At 38.7% G+C, this 20,515-nt stretch overlaps 1 protein-coding gene across 6 annotated transcripts in view; it reads right to left on the bottom strand.

Annotated features, from left to right (window-relative positions):
* Positions 1-9,497: 9,497 nt before the first annotated feature.
* Positions 9,498-20,515, bottom strand: part of TP63 (tumor protein p63) — a 265,894-nt gene continuing 254,876 nt past the window's right edge. For all 6 annotated transcript variants that reach the window (XM_050779259.1, XM_050779258.1, XM_050779257.1 and 3 more), the window contains 4 exons: positions 20,171-20,328; positions 17,263-17,407; positions 15,878-15,971; positions 9,498-12,553 (listed from right to left, as the gene is read on the bottom strand). In XM_050779259.1, the coding sequence (XP_050635216.1) occupies positions 12,257-12,553; positions 15,878-15,971; positions 17,263-17,407; positions 20,171-20,328 (694 nt within the window). In that variant the 3' untranslated portion in view covers positions 9,498-12,256. The remainder of the gene's footprint in view (positions 12,554-15,877; positions 15,972-17,262; positions 17,408-20,170; positions 20,329-20,515) is intronic.

Genomic DNA, 20,515 nt, shown 5'->3' on the forward strand with positions numbered 1-20,515 from the left:
ACAATCCACCAACGCCCTCCTCCTCTGGCCTTGTTCTTGAGTCTTTGGACTCAGACTGAATTATACTGCCTGCTTTCAAGGTCTTCCAGCCTGTAAACAGCAGATCATGTGATTCCTCATCCTCAATCATCACACCAGCCGATTCTCATTATATATATCCTATTGGTTCTGTTACTTTGGAGAAGTCTGACTAATACAATCTATAACATGGCAATTCCACCACTTAGCTTGACTGTATGGAGGCAGAGAAATTGGATGGAAAAAAAAAAAAAAGAAAACTTAATGCGGCAACTGTTATGATTGTGTTTAAGAATATTATTCCGGCCGGGCGCGGTGGCTCATGCCTGCAATCCCGCACTTTGGGAGGCCAAGGTGGGCGGATCATGAGGTCAGGAGATCGAGACCATCCTGGCTAACATGGTGAAATCCCGTCTCTACTAAAAATACAAAAAAATTAGCCTGGCGTGGTGGCGAGCACTTGTAATTCCAGCTATTTGGGAGGCTGAGTCAGGAGAATGGCGTGAACCCAGGAGGCGGAGCTTGCTGTGAGCCGAGAGGGCGCCACTGCACTCCGGCCTGGGCGACAGAGGGAGACTCTGTCTCAAAAAAAAAAAAAAAAAAAAAAAAAAATATATATATATATGTAATTCCATTACTATGAAATTTACTTATCTGTACTATAGAAAGTAAAATGATAATAGATTGAGGAAATACTCTAAACTTATGGTGCAGATTAATTCTGGCCCTAGGTAATGCAGGGACATAACAGAGAAAGATGTGTATACCTATAGATGGGCGATAAAGGGGATATTTACTTTGTTAAGTTTGACTTATATGAGAAACACAGAGATACATAGATTTGTGGTAAATATGAAAAAATGTTAATCATAATTTATGGGCAGTAGGTATACGGACATGTATCAATTATTTTTTAAACTTTTCTATATTTTTAAAAGTATAAATTCTATGTATACTAGAAAATTTCCATATCACATCATAGAGCTTAATGTATGGTTTGTTGACCATGAAATCCTCTTTCTTCAATAGAAAGTATGCCACTAGTAAATCAAGGGACAATCAAGGAGAAGCTAGAGTAGGTTTTCATAGAGCTTTAGACTCCCAAATGAAAATAGTAAAACCTGTTGAGATCTCTAATATCCCAAGGGGTTATTTCCTAGCTAAGAATTAGGAGCTACCCTATCTGCAAAGCTCTGTCCCTTCTAGACAGTAGCTGAAACCACGGCTGATGTCAGATCTAGTGTGACTGAAAGAAAACCTTCAAAGAAAAAAAATACATGTATGTGAAAATAAATTTTGAATACACCTATCTAGTATCTTTTAACCTTTCTACTTCCTTCCACTGACAGCTATTCAGAAAAAGCAAAACATACTACCTGTTTTTCCTGTTTGCAAAGTATTTATTAGCATTTAAAATAATAATCCATCAAACCTTCATTAAACACTCATTATGTCTTAGACACTTTGTTTAGGGGTTGGACTAGAAACATTTTGAATGGACACTGTGAGGGATCAACTTTCAAGAGATATATGACCACAAAACAGAAAACACAAAGCAGGTTGTGGTGACATCCATAGAGGCAGAGGTTATATTCAAACTACTTAACAACCCACAGAGAATGGGCGCAGACCATTCGGAATGTACGCATTTACCGATTAGAACAGGCAGCTTGCCTTAAAAGATATATTTTTAGGGGGTTTGAAGAAAGAATGAGCTTTCTTGTACCAGGGAGAACCCGGGATTTTCAAAAGGCATTTTTCAAAGACAGGTGGTTTAATTGGCTGAGGGTTTTATATATGTATATATTATATTGTGTGTGTGTGTGTGTGTGTGTGTAAAATTAAAATGCTTTTCAACGTTCAGAAATAGAAAAAAGAAAAATAAAAGATGATCAAACTGAGAAGTCAAGTTTGTTCATATCTATCATGAAAACAGAAATACATCTAAGTCCTGCAAAGTCTTTCCAGTGGTAGATAATCAAGGAAGCTTTATTGTGGAAGTAATATTTGAGGTAATTTTTGAAAGACAGAAAGAGGTAGATTGAGATGGGTGAGAGTAGGGTCGAAGCATTCTGTTGAAGAGAACAGCATAGAAAATGCACAGATACCTGAAAATTCAAGAATTGATTTGTTGAATTCTACAGTTATTGAGTGAAGGCTACAGTAGGCTTCATCAATTAACAAGGCAAGGAAACCTGCCTTGTGAAGATTATATTCTAGCTGGGAATGTTGAGTAAACAGAATTGGTTGGAGCATCAGATAATATTAGATGTAAAGGGCAAATCAGTGACAAAGTTAGATAGGCTTTATCCTGCTGACAATGGCCAGTCATGGAAGGGTTATGTTTTCAACAAGGGGCTTGAGGGGCCTAGGTTAGTTGGATGTAATCTAGGGCTGACAGATTTTGGAACACATACTCTGTGTCCACCCAGGGAAAGTCCACAGGCTTCTTTTCTTTGAGATGTGTGTGTGCAGCCTAAGAGAGTGACCTACTGAGAACTCATTTTCTGATTGGAGACAACAGTACCATGGCAAAAAAAGAGCCAAACTAGAATAGAAAGACTTGCTGATTCTACCACTAACTAGAATAACTTTGTGAACTTAGACATGCCTGTAACTTCTCAGAGGCTCAGCTTCCTCCACCCTTTGTACTGATAATGTTTGCTCTGTCTATTCCGCAGTGTTGAAGAAATAAATAAGATAATTTATATGAAATGTTTTAGGAAACAGTGAATCAGTATATATTAAGAATATAAAGATTTTGTATTTATTTATACAATTCATCTAGCTCATCAGACCTACACATATTCTTTAGCTATGCTTTACTTGGTTGTATTTTTTAAATATATAAACTAGAAAATTGCCACTTCTTTTCCACTACGTTGATGTCATCTGTTTCCTGAGAGATTAGAAGAGGGTGTCCCAGCTGAAAGTCATGCTATGAAGGAATATTGTCATGGAAAATACCTATAGCTGTTGCACAAATCTTTGCTTTTATCCCAGCAATTCCTATTAGCACCTTTGACAGCTTTTACCTAAATGTTATTAATTCTTAAGGCCTCTTAATTTTAGCTAAGTAATGTCAGTATGTAACCAAAATCCCATTTTCTTCCTTAAATGGTGGCCTACCTCATGGTGAAATATACATGTCTAGAACACTGAAGCTAGCAGAGGAGTTTGAGATCTTTTACTCCAGCCTCTTTCCTCTTAGAGATGGGAAAACTAAACTAAGACCCATTGTGTGAATTCCAGAGTTCTTTAGGCCAGGGGTGTTTGTGGTAAAAACCAGCAGCATGGGGATGAAAAACAGTAAAGCAAACAGAGAGAAGGAATCATTCGTAAGCAGCACTCAAAAGTATTCATTGACAAGTTCCATTGAGCAATAGAGAGCAACAGCAATACAAGGGCATCACTGTGGTATGGAAGAGAGACTTCTTTTAAGTAGGGGTTGGGTTGTGTTGTACTACAAATGAGAAAGGGAAGTCTGAGTCACCTGGTTCTTCTTTGCCTTGGTGAGAGAATCTGGATAGTTCCTTTTCCTGCCTGGCCTCAGTTTTCCAATCCAGAAAATGAAGAGTCTAAACTAGATAGCTCTTAAGTTCCTTCTAGGTCTATACTTGTGTGATTCATAGAGCTGTTTATTTTTCAACTTTGAATTTCCCAGTGCTTTGCACATCTGAGAGTCTGACAAAGGCAGCTGAGTAACCCCTGGGATAGGAAGCACAAGGACAACCCTCACCAAAGCCCATGTGCTTCCTCCAATGCAGACCTTTGCTGAGGTCCACCTGCTCAATCAGATTCTCTCATTTTCTCAATGTTCACTACCTCTAGTTTCCTCGCTGAATGCACCCAACCCATTCAACATGAGGAGGAAAGACTGGTATTACACAAGAACACAAGAATATCATGGAAATAATTGGAATGGAGTTCACTAAAAAAATAAAATAAAAAAAAATAGTCTTTCAACCAAAAGACAGGGAAGCGCTTTTCCTCAGGGAAGGAAAGAACTCATTACAATCATGGGAGAGAGGCAGACACTCACCGCTCCTGATGGTCTACCAAGGGAGGTCAAAGTGTTATAGAGGCTGTGATGATGAGCAAAGACTGTGCTATTGTACCCCAGGACAAGAAATAATGAGGCTTAGGAGATGAAAGATGGACAAGAGAGCCAGCCAAACTATGTTCTTATGAATAGGATATTATACCAGGGAAGAAGAAGGGCTGTATCTGAGAAGACAGAACTCTATTGATTGCCAAATGCTAATTGAACACTGGCCAGCCACAGGACAGTGTTACACCTTCTGCTGAACCTTTGGTAAGACTAGGCTTAGCCATGGTTTCCTGCCTTACATGTGACTCTTGAAAGAATCATGGGTCTTAAAGTGGGGATTGGTAAGAATGAGGTGGCAGGTAACCACCTCCAAGGCATGGTTAGAAACTCCTGGCAAAATGCACATAACTGTAGTGTCTCATGCACTATCAAGGAAATTACCATCCAGCTAGGAACATCAGGTTTGAGTAGAGAAGGCAGAAAAAATGTGAATGTCTGCAGCAGAAAGGACAAAGACAGACAGGCATAGAAATGGAATATTCCAAAGACAACTTTCATATCATTTTGCTGAGTTTGTGCTGCTTATAAGCGAATTACTTAGGGTGACAACAGGACTCCGAGAAAGCAAAAGACAAGGAAAAGGGATATTGAGATGTCCCTATCACCAAGTAGTAAAAACAAAAATTATATATATGCGCACGCACACACACACACACACACACATATATGTGTGTATATATATACATACTTCTCAGTGTCCTGAAAGCCATTTTGAACACCAGGTGGTGTTAGGCGAATATTTCCTAGGGCTTCTTCTGAGTGAGTGAGGTTCACAAAAGTGTTCTGTTTCCTAGAATATTATTTCATGACTGCCATTGGATATTTACGGATGTCAGCATTTGTTCTGAGATACCAAATGTGCTGGTACCTGGATGCCACTGTAATTCCAGAATTCTTTAGAACAAACTTTCTAAACATTTCCAAAATGCATTTGGCAAGAGGCCCCATGAAATGACACAGCAGAATTTTCTCTATTCATTTCACAGTCCAGAATCTGACAATGGGTTGGTCTTTTTGTTCTCTCTCCTTTCATTCTCTTTTAAAATTCCACCATTTCTGTACTTTAGGGATTGTGAGTGCTTTCAAGTGCTTTCTCTAACATTTAATCATTAGTGAGACAAAATCGTATTAGGAAGGTATTGATAAGTTGGAGAAATATTGAAGACTGCTGATGCAAGCTTAGCTAAAATACAGAAGAGCGGGCTGGATGCAGTGGCTCATACATGTAATCCCAGCATTTTGGGAGGCAGAGGCAAGAGGATTGCTTGAGACCAGGAGTTCCAGACTAGCCTAGGCCACATAGCGAGACCCCATCTCTACGAAAACTAAAATAAATTGGCTGTTGTGGTGGCATCCACCTGTAGTCCCAGCTACCGAAGAGGCTGAGGCAGGAGGATTGCTTGAGCCCAGGCGTTTGAGGTTGCAGTGAGCTATGATGGTGCCACTGCACTACAGCCTGGGTGACAGAGTGAGACCCCATCTCAAAAAAAAAAAAAAAAAAAAAAAAGTAGGAGAGCAGAGCAACTTATAGAAGGTAGTACCTAGAATTTAGGAATATTGAACCATATTCAAAGTCACCATAATATCTTTTACAGAAAAATAATAGCATTTCCAATGACAGAGCAAATGTCAGAGAAGTTAAAGCACTCATGGGATTTGTACTTTCTGCCTGGTGTTTCTGATGCCAAGCTCTCTCTGCAAAAAATTTTTGTCCCTTGTCCTGTGTGAGACTTTTACTTGAATTGCAAAAGGTTGGTTCTCCAGCGTGCTAGGCCTTGAATTCTAATCAGAATCACAAAGGGAAGCTCACCTGCCAGTACTTGCCACCCACCTGGCACATAGACAGAGTCAGGATTAGTATGAGGAGTTACAAATCTCATACATTTCAAAGACACACCCAACATGACTCTAAAACCACCAAGTTAAATTAGTGAACTACTTTTATCTGAGAAAAATATATATGGTTAGTACTCTATGAAAAACCTTTCTAAAGAAGAAACAAGATTCCCGTCACTTTTAGGTCTGCATTTAACGAAGATTACAGCTTTGAGATTGCTGAATTTTTTCTCAAAACTCTAAACCCATTTCTGTATTGGAAGAGTTTTTTCATGCCATCCTTCAGCTGTCTTCCAAAAGATATTACTGAAACACTGACAAGTTAGGGGTTCAGACCTCTCATCTCGCAGATTTGAAACTGAAATGCAGAAGATTAAGCACCTGGTCCAAGTCACCAGAATCCTCTCAGTCAAGTGTTCTTTTCACTCTGCCTCTTCATCTTTCCATGAAATCTACACATCTACCTAACTTTTTTTGGAATGAGTCTGAAGCACCAGGGGAAAAGGCATAGTGTAAATCAAATTTGGAAGAATGATAATGGACACCAAAGTTTTTATGGGTACAAAGAGGAAGCTAGGAAATCCATATTCAAGGCTGATAGTGTCCTATGTTCCAGTTTACCTAGTAAGAGAATTGTAATCTCTGAAAGAGAAAGAATGGTAAAACGGATAACAACCACTCCCTTCTGCCAGTCTGTGGATGCCCTGACTCAAGATTAAGGGTATCTTTCCTGGATCTAGGAAGGTTCCAATGTCTACCCACCTATGTGCAGACCTTTATTCCATACTTTTATTTTGTTACTAGGAATACAAAATAGTGTACCAAGGAAAGTCCTTGGGCTACCTTCTTAGATAATTTAGAAACTGCACCCAAAAGCAGAAATATGTTCTTGGAATCTCAGAGATTCTATGCAAATTTTAGTTAATTCAAGAGTATTTAATGAACATTGTTTTTGGCATTCTATAACGATATTAGATAAGCTATTCTAATAAATCTCAGTCATCATTATCCATATCTTCTGGGTCTCATTAATGCTTTATATTTTTACTTTAGTAATTTTATAAAATACAGAATATACATTGAAGAATAATTTTATAAGAAATTTTAATATAAACATAGTATATCTAAAATTTTGTTATTTTAATGATTTCAGTGGCACATGTACATAGAAAATATCTTCTGAATGCAATTAACTACTCATGAACTATCATGCAATTTGGGACATAGCTACCTTATATAGATTTCAAATATGCCTCTGATAAGTTCTAACATCATTACTTCTGATTGTTTATCTTGTATTTACACCATCAAAATAAAATACTTGAACAATTTTTTTGAATCCTTGATGGCTCATGCCTTTGTTGAAGAGAGGATGACTATGTTCTTCACTCCAAAACGGCCAAATAGTTTTTAAACATCAATTAGAATGATTAATCCAGTGAGTTAAGTTTCTACATCATCTGTTTCCTTCCGATTACCTTTGATACACAGCAGCCTTTATTCGTCCACTTGTGAAGCATACTGGTAAATTTTGGTGCACAAGAATCATTAGAACTAAAATACTACTATCACATGTCCTTTTAGAAAACTGGATGGTCAGATTATTGTTGTGTAACCTTAAATGGTAACATTCTTCCTATTGAAGAACTATCTAGATTAAACATATACCCTTTTTATCTTTAAGACTGTATTCCTTGACCACTGAGCCTTGTGCTTGAGAAAATTCATCTAGCATATCATTACATGAAAATTCAGTTTAAAATTTAATTTACACAAGCCATTTCACCATCATCAGAGTCTAGAGTGCCATTGTGTTTTGTATTCATATTCTGATGTAACAATTTTGAAATGTTTTTCTCTATCAGTTCTAGTATCTTTACCATTATGGGGAGAAAATGAAAAATCCTAACTACAAAGATATTTTCTCCTATTCTACAGTTTATTGAAAAAGGATGCAATACTAATGAGCAACCCAGTTAAAAAAACAAAAACAAAAACAAAAAAACTGGATAATTACACAATAGTAAATAGTAAATTCATTTCATCATCCTTATAGGCTTCTTATTACATCATGTTTCTAGCCAATTCCCAATAGAACTACAATGAAAGCCATTTACATAATTTTAAATTTTGTAGTAAGCACATAAATGGGTAAAATTAATTTCAGTATATTTAACCCAAAATATTTAATTTTCAACATATAATGTAAACAATTATCAATGAGTTATTTATATTTTTATTTTGATTCTAAGTCCCCGAAGTCTAATGTGTATTTTGCATATACAGAACATCTCAGTATTGACTAGCTCCATCCATGTGCTCAATAATTACACGTAGCCAGTGACTACCATATTGGACAGCACAGTTTTGGGCAATCCCACCATTCTTCTTGGTTTTTATTCTTTTCTTACTCATTAGAATTGATTGATAAAAATAAAGCCATTTCTAGAATGGCTAAAATAAAGTCTCAAGACACACATACAAAAAAATCAGCAAGTTTCCACAGTGCATTTTGGATTTGTAAGAGCGTTTAACAGACCCAATAATTCTAAGAAAATGCATTTTTTTAAAGTAGGTTTTTCTTTTACTCCAGAAGACCTCTAAGAGTAAATAAAAGTCATGAACTACCAAGCCATACACATAGAACTACTGAAAAAATAAAAATAAAAATTTAGTCAAAAGAGCCAAAATGATAGATCTATGATTAATCATTTTTATAGCTCTTTTAAATTCCTCATACTGGTATCATTGAATCAACTGTTTCATTTCTGGCACTCTATCACCTAGATTGCAAGGACTAAGAATTGAATCTTTTGGTAGTTTTAAGCTGCACCTGCTCGCCTATATGAACATATCTTTACAATGTGATTATATCTATAAATAGAAAAACAAATTGATATCTTTACTATATATTTTTGTTATTCTGGAAAGTTTTTTTTTTATAAGTCTAAGGCATTATATTGTATTTATGCCATTCAATGTTATCCCATAAAGTAATATACATTCTTATTTAATAAAAATAATTCACCCATTTTGATAGAGATAGTATGGGCTGAATCAATGTACATAACTGAAGGGTGATATTTAGCAATGAGTTTAAAAGGGAACATGGCCCAGTCAGGACCCACCATCTGCAGCATGCTCCCACATACCACAAGCTTATCTGCTTTCCACTCCCACAGTACTGATGAGGTTACTGCTGAGTATCATTGGAAAGTCACTAAGTTAGACATTAGGAATATTTGAAGTCTAGTCCCTGTTCTAAAGCAAACTCTTTCTGACCTCAATCAAATAAAGTATTAAAACTTTGAATGTCTCATTCACCAAATGAAAATGCCATTCTGGTCTTTCCTATTTTGTAGGTTGGCTAAAATGAGAAAAGAATGATTATTTGTTCTCAGATGAGAAACATCAACATTTGAACCTCTGCAATGTTTCTCTCGGTATCTCTTCTTCCTCGATAACATAAGTAAGGCCAAAGGATGGAAGAATGGACAGATAGGCAAACAGACACAGATAGACACACACACAGTTTCTTAATGAGTTTTTATTTATTTTCTGATTTTATTGCATGTCCTGGCAAAACAAAAAGAGACTGTAGACTGGCTTCTGGCTCCCCAAAAGCTCATAACAGAAAATACCAAAAGACAAGCAACTGAAGCTTAAAAAATGTATCACGTGTATAATACCTCTCGAAAACATTAATAAAGCATATAAAACTTTTAACATTTGCTTCATTTTGTACAATTATAAAAATAATAGAAAAAATATCCCTTTAACATTCAATATCCCACATACTGTATTTTAGGGAAATACCAAGAAAAAAAAAGGTAAAAGGATTTAATGAAAACTCTGCTTTCTATTTTTGTTTATAAACATCTCCAAACAAAAAAACTTTTCAATTCTTCAGCTAACTGCATTGAGCTGAGGCCACGAGAACTCCATTAAGCCCACTTCTAGTGGTTTCTGTGCTTAATATTCTTTTACCCCTTTCCCTGGCTACTCATACACTCAAGGAGAGTAGGTTGCCATGAGGAGGTAAGCCAGTAAGGATGCCTAGCTTTGGCTAGTGCCAAATCCAAGAGACATAGTACAGGAATTTGCAAGCCCCTAGTGTCACCTGAATAGTACTGAAATAGCTCGGAAGTCCTAGGTTTATTCAAACCGTCAGTAAAGTAAGGAAGCAGTTTGTCCTTCTAGGACCAAGGAACAGCTTTCATTCTTCCCCTTAATGGGTTTGCAAAGCTGCCTGCTCGTTCCAGAAGTTAACAGTGCTTATTACCATTTAAGTACAACAAAACTTTGAAATCAAGGACTCAATCTCTTTAACATACAAAATTTTTAAAAAAATAAAAAAAACAAAACAGAACTTTCCCTTCCCTCCCCTCTTAAAATTGTAGCATTATTTATTTGATGTGGTATTCTTACTAAATGGTATTTTCATGAAAATACAAAAACAATAAAAAAAGGTTTCAAGTGTGGTTCTGGAAATCCCACTATCCCAAGAAGAAAAAAAAAATATAATCAAAATACAAAGTATGCAATTTCACATGAAATATATATACACTTTTCAGAGGCAGCCCATACATTACATTTTAGAGCCATATTAGCCCTTTTGCACTTTAAAATTAAAATGGAAGCCTATGTGCAATGACAGCCCTTGACCAGAATGCATGGGAAGATTTCAGAGCTCATTTGCATGCATGCAAAAAATGTCTTATCTTTCTGAAAGATCTACGAGGAATATTGTCATTTACACGTTTTCCCAAAGTTTCAAGCCAACTCTTTGTTTAAGTGGTTTAAGCAACAGTAGCCATGAAAGACTTATCCCTTGCTCTGTGGGGACCTTTTTATGTCTATGGGTAGCCCCTAAGGGAGATGGACGGGAAACTGGGTTCTCACAGTTACTTTCCAACAAACTGAAACTCTTACTGGTTAAAAAAGAATAATACAGTGATGCAATTTATGCCACAGGAAAACCAATCTCATAATTTTATATTTTTCAAATCACCATTCCTATTGTAAACCTTAAAGATAGAAAGGTGAACAAGCCTCTACATGCAGAGTTTTATGGAATAGGAGGGTCTTTAAAAGAAACACTTACCAAGCAATATTATCTATGCTTCAAAAGATTTTTACAAAGTTGAATTTACGGTTCATTGAGATATCTTATTGTTTAGTACAGACTCAACATTTCTGAATGATTCCTATTTACCCTGAATATTAATAGACAGTAAAACTTCACTGTTAGAACTAGTTAGATGGCACTTGTCCCAATCAAATCAATCTGAATTCTTACAAGAGTAGCAAACGTGTATTTGAGTTAGTCAATCTAGTAGTGAAATTTAGTTTTAATACCTCTGTAATGGCAGCAAATGTTTTCCCAATCAATATTGTAAGATAAGGTATCTGGTATTAAATTTAAGGGGGTTACTGATACGCTCAAATACATGACATCAGGTGTTTTTGAACTGGCTGCCATGGGCCTTTTAAGAATTTTCCTCATTCCCAACCAAAAACTAAAGAGGATGTTTGAACATAAACTTTTACTTATAACTGGATTAAATCACCCCAACTTGAACCATCATCACTAGAGGAAATGTCAGTAATATAAAATATACCAACACTGAGAAAAGAATACATATCTACAGTCTTACCTACATAATAAGCCATGGAAATGGATCTACTCAAAGGTTTGATGTGGCATGTATTTAGGATCCAAAGAACTGAAAGGATCTGTACATCATTGTCACTCACATGTAGCATTAAGCTCCAGATACCTATCGCCATACATCATACCCCTTAAGAGAAGGGGTATAGACAAACCATCCAAAACAAGTAAATTAAAAAATGGTCAATAAGTGCATCTCAATTTTCTTTCATTTAAATTACGTTTTAAACAACACTCAATGCCCCCCACCCAGAAATCTATACTGTATATTTATATATTTATATATATAGTCTTAGACTATAAGGCTGAACATGCTTTATAAAAGTCAATGAGAAATCTCTGCAGCTTAAGGAGACAACCAACTCTTTTTTGCTCACTTCTACCTAGCCATGGCAGCTACAGTTCTGCAAGCTATAGTTTTGAAGGCTTAAAGCCAGAATCAGAATTAGATGCCAGGTCAGATGTTAGGTAAGAGGTAGCCTCTTACTTCTCCTTCCCCTAAGAAATCAGACAGAAGAGGAAGGGGAGGAGCTAAGGAGAAGGCTTTGGAGATTAAGCAGGAGTGCCTCGTAGGGGGCGGGCAGTTAGGAGAGGGTTAGGAAGAGCTCACGTGGTGAGGCTCACTCCCCCTCCTCTTTGATGCGCTGTTGCTTATTGCGGCGAGCATCCATGTCAAAGTTGAAGTCATTCCACTCATCTCGGGGTGGGAAAGAGATGGTCTGGCGGAGAGTGAATCGCACGGCGTCAATAACGCGTTCACCCCGGGTCTCACTGGAGCCAACACTGACTGTAGAGGCACTGCTTGGGGTCCGCAGGAGATGAGAAGGTGAGGAGAATTCGTGGAGCTGCCGGTGGTCCAGGATGCCCTTCCAGATTGCGTGTCGAAATTGCTCAGGGATTTTTAGACTTGCCAAATCCTGTGCAATAGGGGAAGGTGTCATGGAGAATGAAAACGAGAAAAACTGACGTTTAGTCCATAACATGCTGTCATTCCCTGATGCTCTGGTTTAATTGATCTGAATCTATTGATCCACAAATTAGAAAATAAAATTAGTTCTCTGAGTCTTCAACTCTATGTAACTAAGCACAAAGGCACAGCCATTGAGGTGCCATTCCTGCCTGTGTATAACACTTCACTTAGTCTCTACTGGCCTCAGTTTCTTCATTGGTAAAATTGGGATAATAGCTAGATAAGAGGGCAAAAATCCCAAATAGAAACGTGAGGTACCTACTGATGCTTGAATTTACCTGGCTAGTCACTAGAAGAAAGGTATTAAAGGAATGTCACCACCACGTGGTTGAGGAGATAAGAAGAAAAGATTGAGTACTTTCTATGTGCCACGCACTGAATTATTTTATATTCATGATATCATTTAATCCTCAGATTAGTAGTAAACATTATTAGACCTGTTTTATAGATAGAATAACTGAAGGCCAGAGAGGTTGACAAGTTTAAAGTCACATAACTAAGTGAAAAAATTAGGGACTTAGGGCATCCTCAGAACCTGAAACGGCCCTTTTATCTAAAAGGTCTTTTGGTGTTTGAATAAAGCAAGGTCTCAAAATGCAGAGCCATTGTGTCTATGTTCTGTGAATGGGTGCAGAAGTCATTACAAATAGGGTCAACCTTAACTAACTGTGGTGATTTCGCTTACATTTATCTGCATTAGCTCTTTTTTAGACTGTTTCAGTGATAGCTCATATTTTCACGGGGCAGAATGGTAGGTAAATAGCACATTGTGCTTGGAGTGAGAAAACCATGGCAGAGGTTTTGATTGTCACTGACTGGCTATAGAACTTTAGCAAGTCACTTATTCTCTAGCAGCCTCAGTTTCTTCATCGGTAAAATGAGATACAATTGTTTTATAGGGCAAAAGATGCTATAGACTCATAGGTAAATACAGTTATGAAAATATTTTAAAAAATACAACATACTCTACTATATAAATACTAGCCATTTGTGTTATTATTATGTTGTATTGGTACCTCATTTTTGCTTGTTATGGGGACACTAATGAAATTCCCCAAATTTAGGTCACATTCCTTTTCCAGGAAGTGATGATGCCCAATAACTTAGACTGGCTCTAAGAGAAAAGCTGAGAAAAGGGTGTCTCTTTCTAGAAATATGCAGGAAGAAGCTGAGGTGAGGAGGAGAAAATTGCACAGCTTCCCAACATTTCTCAATTTGGAAATTTGTAGTTTGGTGTCATATTTTCCTATGGTGTGAATTTTCAGGCCATTAGAGGTATTCCTAATCTCTTACTGTAGCAGAAGAATACCTTATAAAGAAGGTCAATCACAAATAAATAAGCATAGTATTTTTTTATTTTTTATTTTTAAGATGGAGTCTCGCACTTTCACACAGGCTGGAGTGTAGTGGTGCGATCTCGGCTCACTGCAAGCTCCACCTCCCAGGTTCACGTCATTTTCCTGCCTCAGCCTCCTGAGTAGCTGGGACTACAGACATGCACTACCACACCCAGCTAATTTTTTTGTATTTTTAGTAGAGACAGGATTTCACCGTGTTAGCCAGGATGGTCTTGATCTCCTGACCTCATGATCTGCCTGCCTCGGCCTCCCAAAGTGCTGGGATTACAGGTGTGAGCCGCCACGCCTGGCCTAAACAAGCATAGCTTTTTATGTTTCTTGGATTGTTCCTACTTTTGAGGCTCTCAGTAAATGCAAAGCTCTTTGTAAATTAGACTCTGTTAATTTTCATGATGCCCTGGATAGATTTTAACTAAGGACTGACAGGTGAGAAAGCTGTGGCCCACAGACTGGCATAGGACTTAGTCGACATCAGCAGAAATGAACTTATAGAGGGCATCTGCAGATCCTAATGATCAAGGGAGCATCCTGACATATTCCCCAGTGGAAATAAGTGAGCAAGAGGAAAGTACAACTTTAAAAATATAGGGAAGAGGAAGATTCCCTGTTCCAAAGTGTACGAATCTACTACAGGAGGCTCTCTCAAATACAGGGCAACTCTGTTCTCTTCAGTGGATGGAAGTAGTTGTAAAGTTCTCAGAATCATATTGGAACCTACTCTTCAAGCTTTCCCTGCAGTTTTCACTTATAACTGATTCTATCAGGGAGCAGCAACCAGGAGTGATTTATGGGGTGAAGGGGGGGGGCATGGGGCAGTACACTATGTACATGTCACCTCATGGTGGGGGGCATTCTCACGCTGCAGGGGCATCTCTAGCATCGGTGCTCAAGGAGGGGGAAAAAAGAGGCCCCAACATAGAAGTAGCAGCAGAGGCAGAGACTGTCTTCTTCCACCAGTCCAAAGTACCCTCTGGAAGCTAGAAGAGAGGCTAGTGAACCCCAAAGAGAGCAACATGAAGAGCGCGGCCTAAGAGACAAATCAGATTGCCATAAACCAGAGCAACACTAGCTCCCGTGTGAGCAGTAGTTCGAAAAGTGGAGCAGGAAGCAAGAAAAAGTCCCTCTCGCCCAGCTTGTTTCAAAGACAAATCAAAGGATATCAAAGCCAGAAAGGAGTAATTTGAATCCAATATTTTATTAACTGAGGCCCAGAGAAGCAAAGTGATAACCCCAAGTTCTCATTGCTACTAAAAAGGGTGATTGGGATTTGACCCCATGGCCATTGATCATGCCCAATGATTAGAAATGGCTGGGCACTATTATAAAATTGAAAATTAGTAAAGGAACATATAGTTTTAATTGAGAGGAACAGCTGAATCTCCCTTAAGGTACTAATTTAAAGAAAGGCAGAAAAGGCCAGTTAATAAAGTTAAAGACTGTAAGTTACACCTTTGTGTTCTACTCCTAGTTTTGTCTTACATAGTCATGGCAAATGACTATTGTGTCATCTCTCCATGTTTTTAAGAGAATAGCACCACCGGTGTCCTGCTGTCCTTTCTGGGAACTTATACAAATTAATGAGAACACTCGAGAATTTTTGTTAATTCTTTAGAAATTATAATTTTTTTGATTGTGGGAATAGCTCCTCTTTCCCATCTTGCTAATAGTATCGGTGCAATAGACAATTGTTGACTGATCAGACAAGCTAAAGAAGATTGATTGCTAAGTTTCTAATATGTACAGGTTGAGGCCTGGGAATCTTTCTAACATAGTTATGGGTTCCATCAAAATGGATAATTGGGGGCATGACAAAAACAAATTTTTAAACTATCAGGGATTGAACTACGAGGCAGTTGTCATCAGAGGAAAGAAATGAAGAAATAAAATTTGAGAAAAGTCTAACAGTTACTTACATCCATGGAGTAATGCTCAATCTGATAGATGGTGGTCAGCCCCTGGGTCGTGAAATAGTCCAGACATGATGAACAGCCCAACCTCGCTAAGAAACTGCAGAGGGAGGAGGGAAGAGGAAGGAGGAAACAGAAAAAGAAAGTTCACCCCAACTGCATTGGCGAGATAAGGGAAAACCCAACATTTTGCCCTTGGATGCCCTACATAAGAGATTAGGAGTGGATAATATATATGTGGGCCTTAAGTCTGAGGTTTGGAGATTATTGATGACATGAAGTTTAGGTCTATAGAAATTAAAATCGACTATAAGGATTCCTGCAGATCAGTGATTATCATATGGTGATCTGTGGAATTCTAGGGTTCCGTGTAAGTGTCCTAGAAACCATTGCAAAGGGTGAAAGGGAAGTCCAGTGTTCAGGTTCCTAACTTTCTTGCTGCTTGGCTCTTCACTTCAAAAATAACATCTCTACTTTATTTGTTTTGTATCTGGGCTTTGTGAGAATGGTTCATGTGGTTAAGAAAAAAATTGTAGGCCTCTACTCCATGATCATGCCTTTTGATTTATTTCCTCCTCAGGATACAGATCCCCTTACTTTTGGTGCTGGTCTTAGACTGATGATGATGCCACCATCATCATGGAACAGACCCTGGGTGGAATAGGCCATGCACTTTGCCATCCCTGTGATTGACATGCAGGAAAATCAACACAAATTGTTCCAGTAGCCAAATGAAACAATCATTCTGCACATGAAGCAGAAGAAGAACATACGCACTGGGCAAGAAATCTGGGAACCTACTCTTGCCTCTGTGGGAATCAAATCTTTCAGACTTCATGCATTTCTTTATTCTACCTATCTGAACTCCCCCTTTGCTGGAGTGTGCCCATTTCTCATAGGCAAAGTAGTAAAGGCCATCAGTTTTTGAAAGTCCCTGTCATTTTGGATAGCATTAAAACTTTTTATGGACATCCAACTCCAAAATAATGGTCCCATGGTGGCTGAGAGCTATGAGGATTAGAGAGAGGAAAAGGAGCAAGATAGCAAGTTTATTGCCCTTTTGGAAACCCAGCCCTGAGCACCAACTTGAGGGCCGCAACTGATAATGTAAAAATGTGAGAGAGGAGGAAGGGAGTAAGTGAAGGCGAGGGAAACAGACATGAAAACAATATGCCTATAAACACACATTTTCTCTTGTTTCCATGCTGATTATAGTTTTCCTTGATAAAACATTGCTGACCACTCCACAGATCAGAGATAATAGTGACTGAACTCCAACCATAGGACTGCTGTCTTTCCTTCCAACGGTTTAATGGACTATAACAGTATCCGCCCTCCACCATCCCGGGATGCTTAGGACAGGCCCCCAGAGGCACATGCCGTGGACTCACCTGACGATGCTGCAATCTGTGGGATATGGAGGTGGGGGGGTGCAGTGGGAGGTGGACGGCATGGAGAGTGGGGGAGGGAGTGCCTGGGTGGGGCTGAGTCCGTTCATGTCTCCAGCCATTGGCATGTGGGTGCCCATCATGGGAACTGAACAGAAGCAGGAGGAACAGAAAGGGTTACTGCCATCATCATGCACCAGCATCCCCGTGGTCCATCTTGTCTGCTTAAATTTTATCAAGGGCCTAAACTACCAGCCTTCCTTTTTAATCTTCTCTCTCACTACACCCCTTCAAGCAGCCTACATCTAGTCAAACAGAACGGTCAGACTCCAAACTAATTAGGCACCTCTTGACTTTTGTACCTTGTCCTAGAACAATCTCTTTCCTCCCCTTTCTCTACTTCTAATTCTGTAGTTGCTAATTGCTCTTAATGTTAACATATTCTTCCTTGTGTTTGCCTTCAAGGGTTATACTTCTGTCTCCCTCACTAACCTGTGCAAGCAGAGAGATTAGATCTTACAGGCAGTCCCTAGCACAGTGCCTGGCACAGAGTAGGTGCTCAGTAAATTTAGGTTAAACGGATAAATGCACAAATCTGTGAATGAAAGAGTGACCCTTGGAATATTTATTTGGGAATAGGAAGACTGACTTCAATATTTAGAAGGACTCATGTGCCTAATAAATGAGGATACAATTAAATATTCTATTACTTATGGTCCATTTTCAGGGTTGTATACAGGAACACCACCAATACTTGCTGATATTTTACTAAACCATGAAGTGTAAACATTCACTGATAGAGAAAAAAAGCTTAATATCAATATTTATGAAATGAATTTTGCCTTCATGTCAAAAAGAACAAAATAATTTACTAAAAGATTAATGCAATTTGTTTCTACTTTAGTGAGTAGCAGTATGCCTAGAAAAGGTCTTTGCCACTAACTAAAGAGCATACTCGATCACATCTCAGTCTGTTTCCCTTCCGGAATAATTGTGAAGTACAAATAAGAAACAAGTAGGCAAACTGTAAGTTATACAAATGTGAACCATCATCACTATTATCACAATTTTGTCATCCCAAGAAGGAACTTGAGGACTCTAAGATGTCACAAGAAGTAAAATAAAGTTGAAAATAAGTGGTTTCTATTCTTTTTATGTCAAAGTAGACCTGTCATGGGGTCAGGTTTTAAGCCTTATGATGCATTTGTCATTAGTGAGTGATCTCACTCTAAAGTCTATGTTTGCCATAACAGGCAACCATTCCAAACACACACACCTCTATCTCATTAAAATATGAATGTGTGGCCAGGTGCAGTGGCTCACGCCTGTAATCCCAGCACTCTGGGAGGCCGAGGTGGGTGGATCACCTGAGGTCAGGAGTTCACCACCAGCCTGGCCAACATAGTGAAACCCCGTCTCTACTAAAAATACAAAAAATTAACCAGGCGTGGTGGTGCACGCCTGTAATCCCAGCGACTCGGGAGGCTGAGGCAGGAGAATGGCTTGAACCTGGGAGGCAGAGATTACAGTGAGCCAAGATCGCACCATTGCACTCCAGCCTGGGCAACAAGAGCGAAACTCTGTCTGAAACAAAAATAAAAAATCAAAACAATGACTGTGTGCCACTAGACCACAGAAAGTCATAATCCTAGCCTCCCCTGATTTCTTTAGAAGAGACAACACTGAAATGCATGTTTAGAGGTTTGATCAAAATAATTAGGATTTCAAAAGACAAGCTTGAGGGTACTGTTTTTTAGGTAGTAGGGACTATATGATAGCCATGCAATGTTCAGTCTTCAGTATCCCCAAGGGTGTTATACAATCTTTTGCATTTTTAACACCACTTTTTTTCCCTTCAAGTTTGTGTATCCACTTTGCTAGATTTAGTCCTAGTGGAGAAGATAACTCTATTTATAGTAAAGCTACATGCCAGTCAGCATCCACTTGGAGGCCCAATTCTTACAGTGTCTTTTTCATTTGTACTTAGCTGATATGAGGAATGTGTGTGAGAAGAAATAAAAGGCAGGCTGCTTTGTAGGTCAATTCCTTACTGACTGTGTCTGGGATAGAATAGGTGAGTTTAAAAGGCCAGGATTATAGAGAAACAGACATAAAATGTTAAGTATATAAAGTGATAATTTTATGGATAGAAAATGAAGTATTAGAGAAGTAACTTCTTTGTAATTAGAGGTGTTTTTTTCATAGAGTCCAGACTATAATCTACTTTTCTAGATTTCTTCTTATTATTTTTTTGAGATCAAGTCTCACTCTGTCACCCAGGCTGGAGTGCAGCAGTGTAATCTCAGCTCACTGCAACCTCTGCCTTCCGGGTTCAAGTGATTTTCGTGCCTCAGCCTCCTGAGTCGCTGGGATTACAGGCATGCACCACTAGGCTCAGCTAATTTTTGTATTTTTAAGAGAGACAGGGTTTCACCATGTTGGCCAGGCTGGTCTCGAACTCCTGACCTCAAGTGATCCACCCGCCTTGGCCTCCCAAAGTGCTGGGATTACAGGCGTGAGACACTGCACTCGGCCTATTTCTCTAGATTTTAAGTTCACTGAAACATGCTACTTTATGCATGTTGCATCCATTTTCTTTTGACTATTTCAAAGGCTGCAGGCGGTGAGTCTCCATCCAGGATAGCAAGAAGTAGACTGTTCTTTTCACAGAAATCCTTATCCCTACTGAAGAAACATCCTTCTCTATCTCTACCAGTAGTATATTTTGCAATGAACGACAAACCTAAAAAGTGAAAGGTTCACAGTCAGAAACCCAAGCCACTCCACTTTGATTTGATCTGTCCCACGGTGCCTCTCATTGAGCTTAAGAACATGCTTTTCCCTATCCCAGAGACTTGTCCTATGCTAGCCTGTTCATCCTTCAGCCACGGCTAAAAGGAGATGCTCTTACTGTTGGCCCCCATGCCATCAGGAATGGTTGTAGGGGTGAGGGCGTTGCGCTGCTGAGGGTTGATAAGCTGGCTCACAGACGGCAGCTTGTTCATGCTGTTCATTTTGTTCAGAGGTGGGGAGCTGTTACCATATGAAGACTGGGACTGTATTGAGGTCCTAGGAAGACAAACGTGGAAATGACGGTGAGCACGGGACACTGAAGAGTGGGGACTGTTGATTTTCAACAGGTCTCTGTTTAAAACATGGCTTGCAATCAAACGTTTGAAAACATTCCTCTAGGATTAATGGTAAGAAGTTAATTTTGTTTCCATGTGACAATGTTTCCTGAATAGGGAGAAACTGA

The sequence above is a fragment of the Macaca thibetana genome, chromosome 2 (assembly GCF_024542745.1).
Source record: "Macaca thibetana thibetana isolate TM-01 chromosome 2, ASM2454274v1, whole genome shotgun sequence".
NCBI lineage: Eukaryota > Metazoa > Chordata > Mammalia > Primates > Cercopithecidae > Macaca > Macaca thibetana.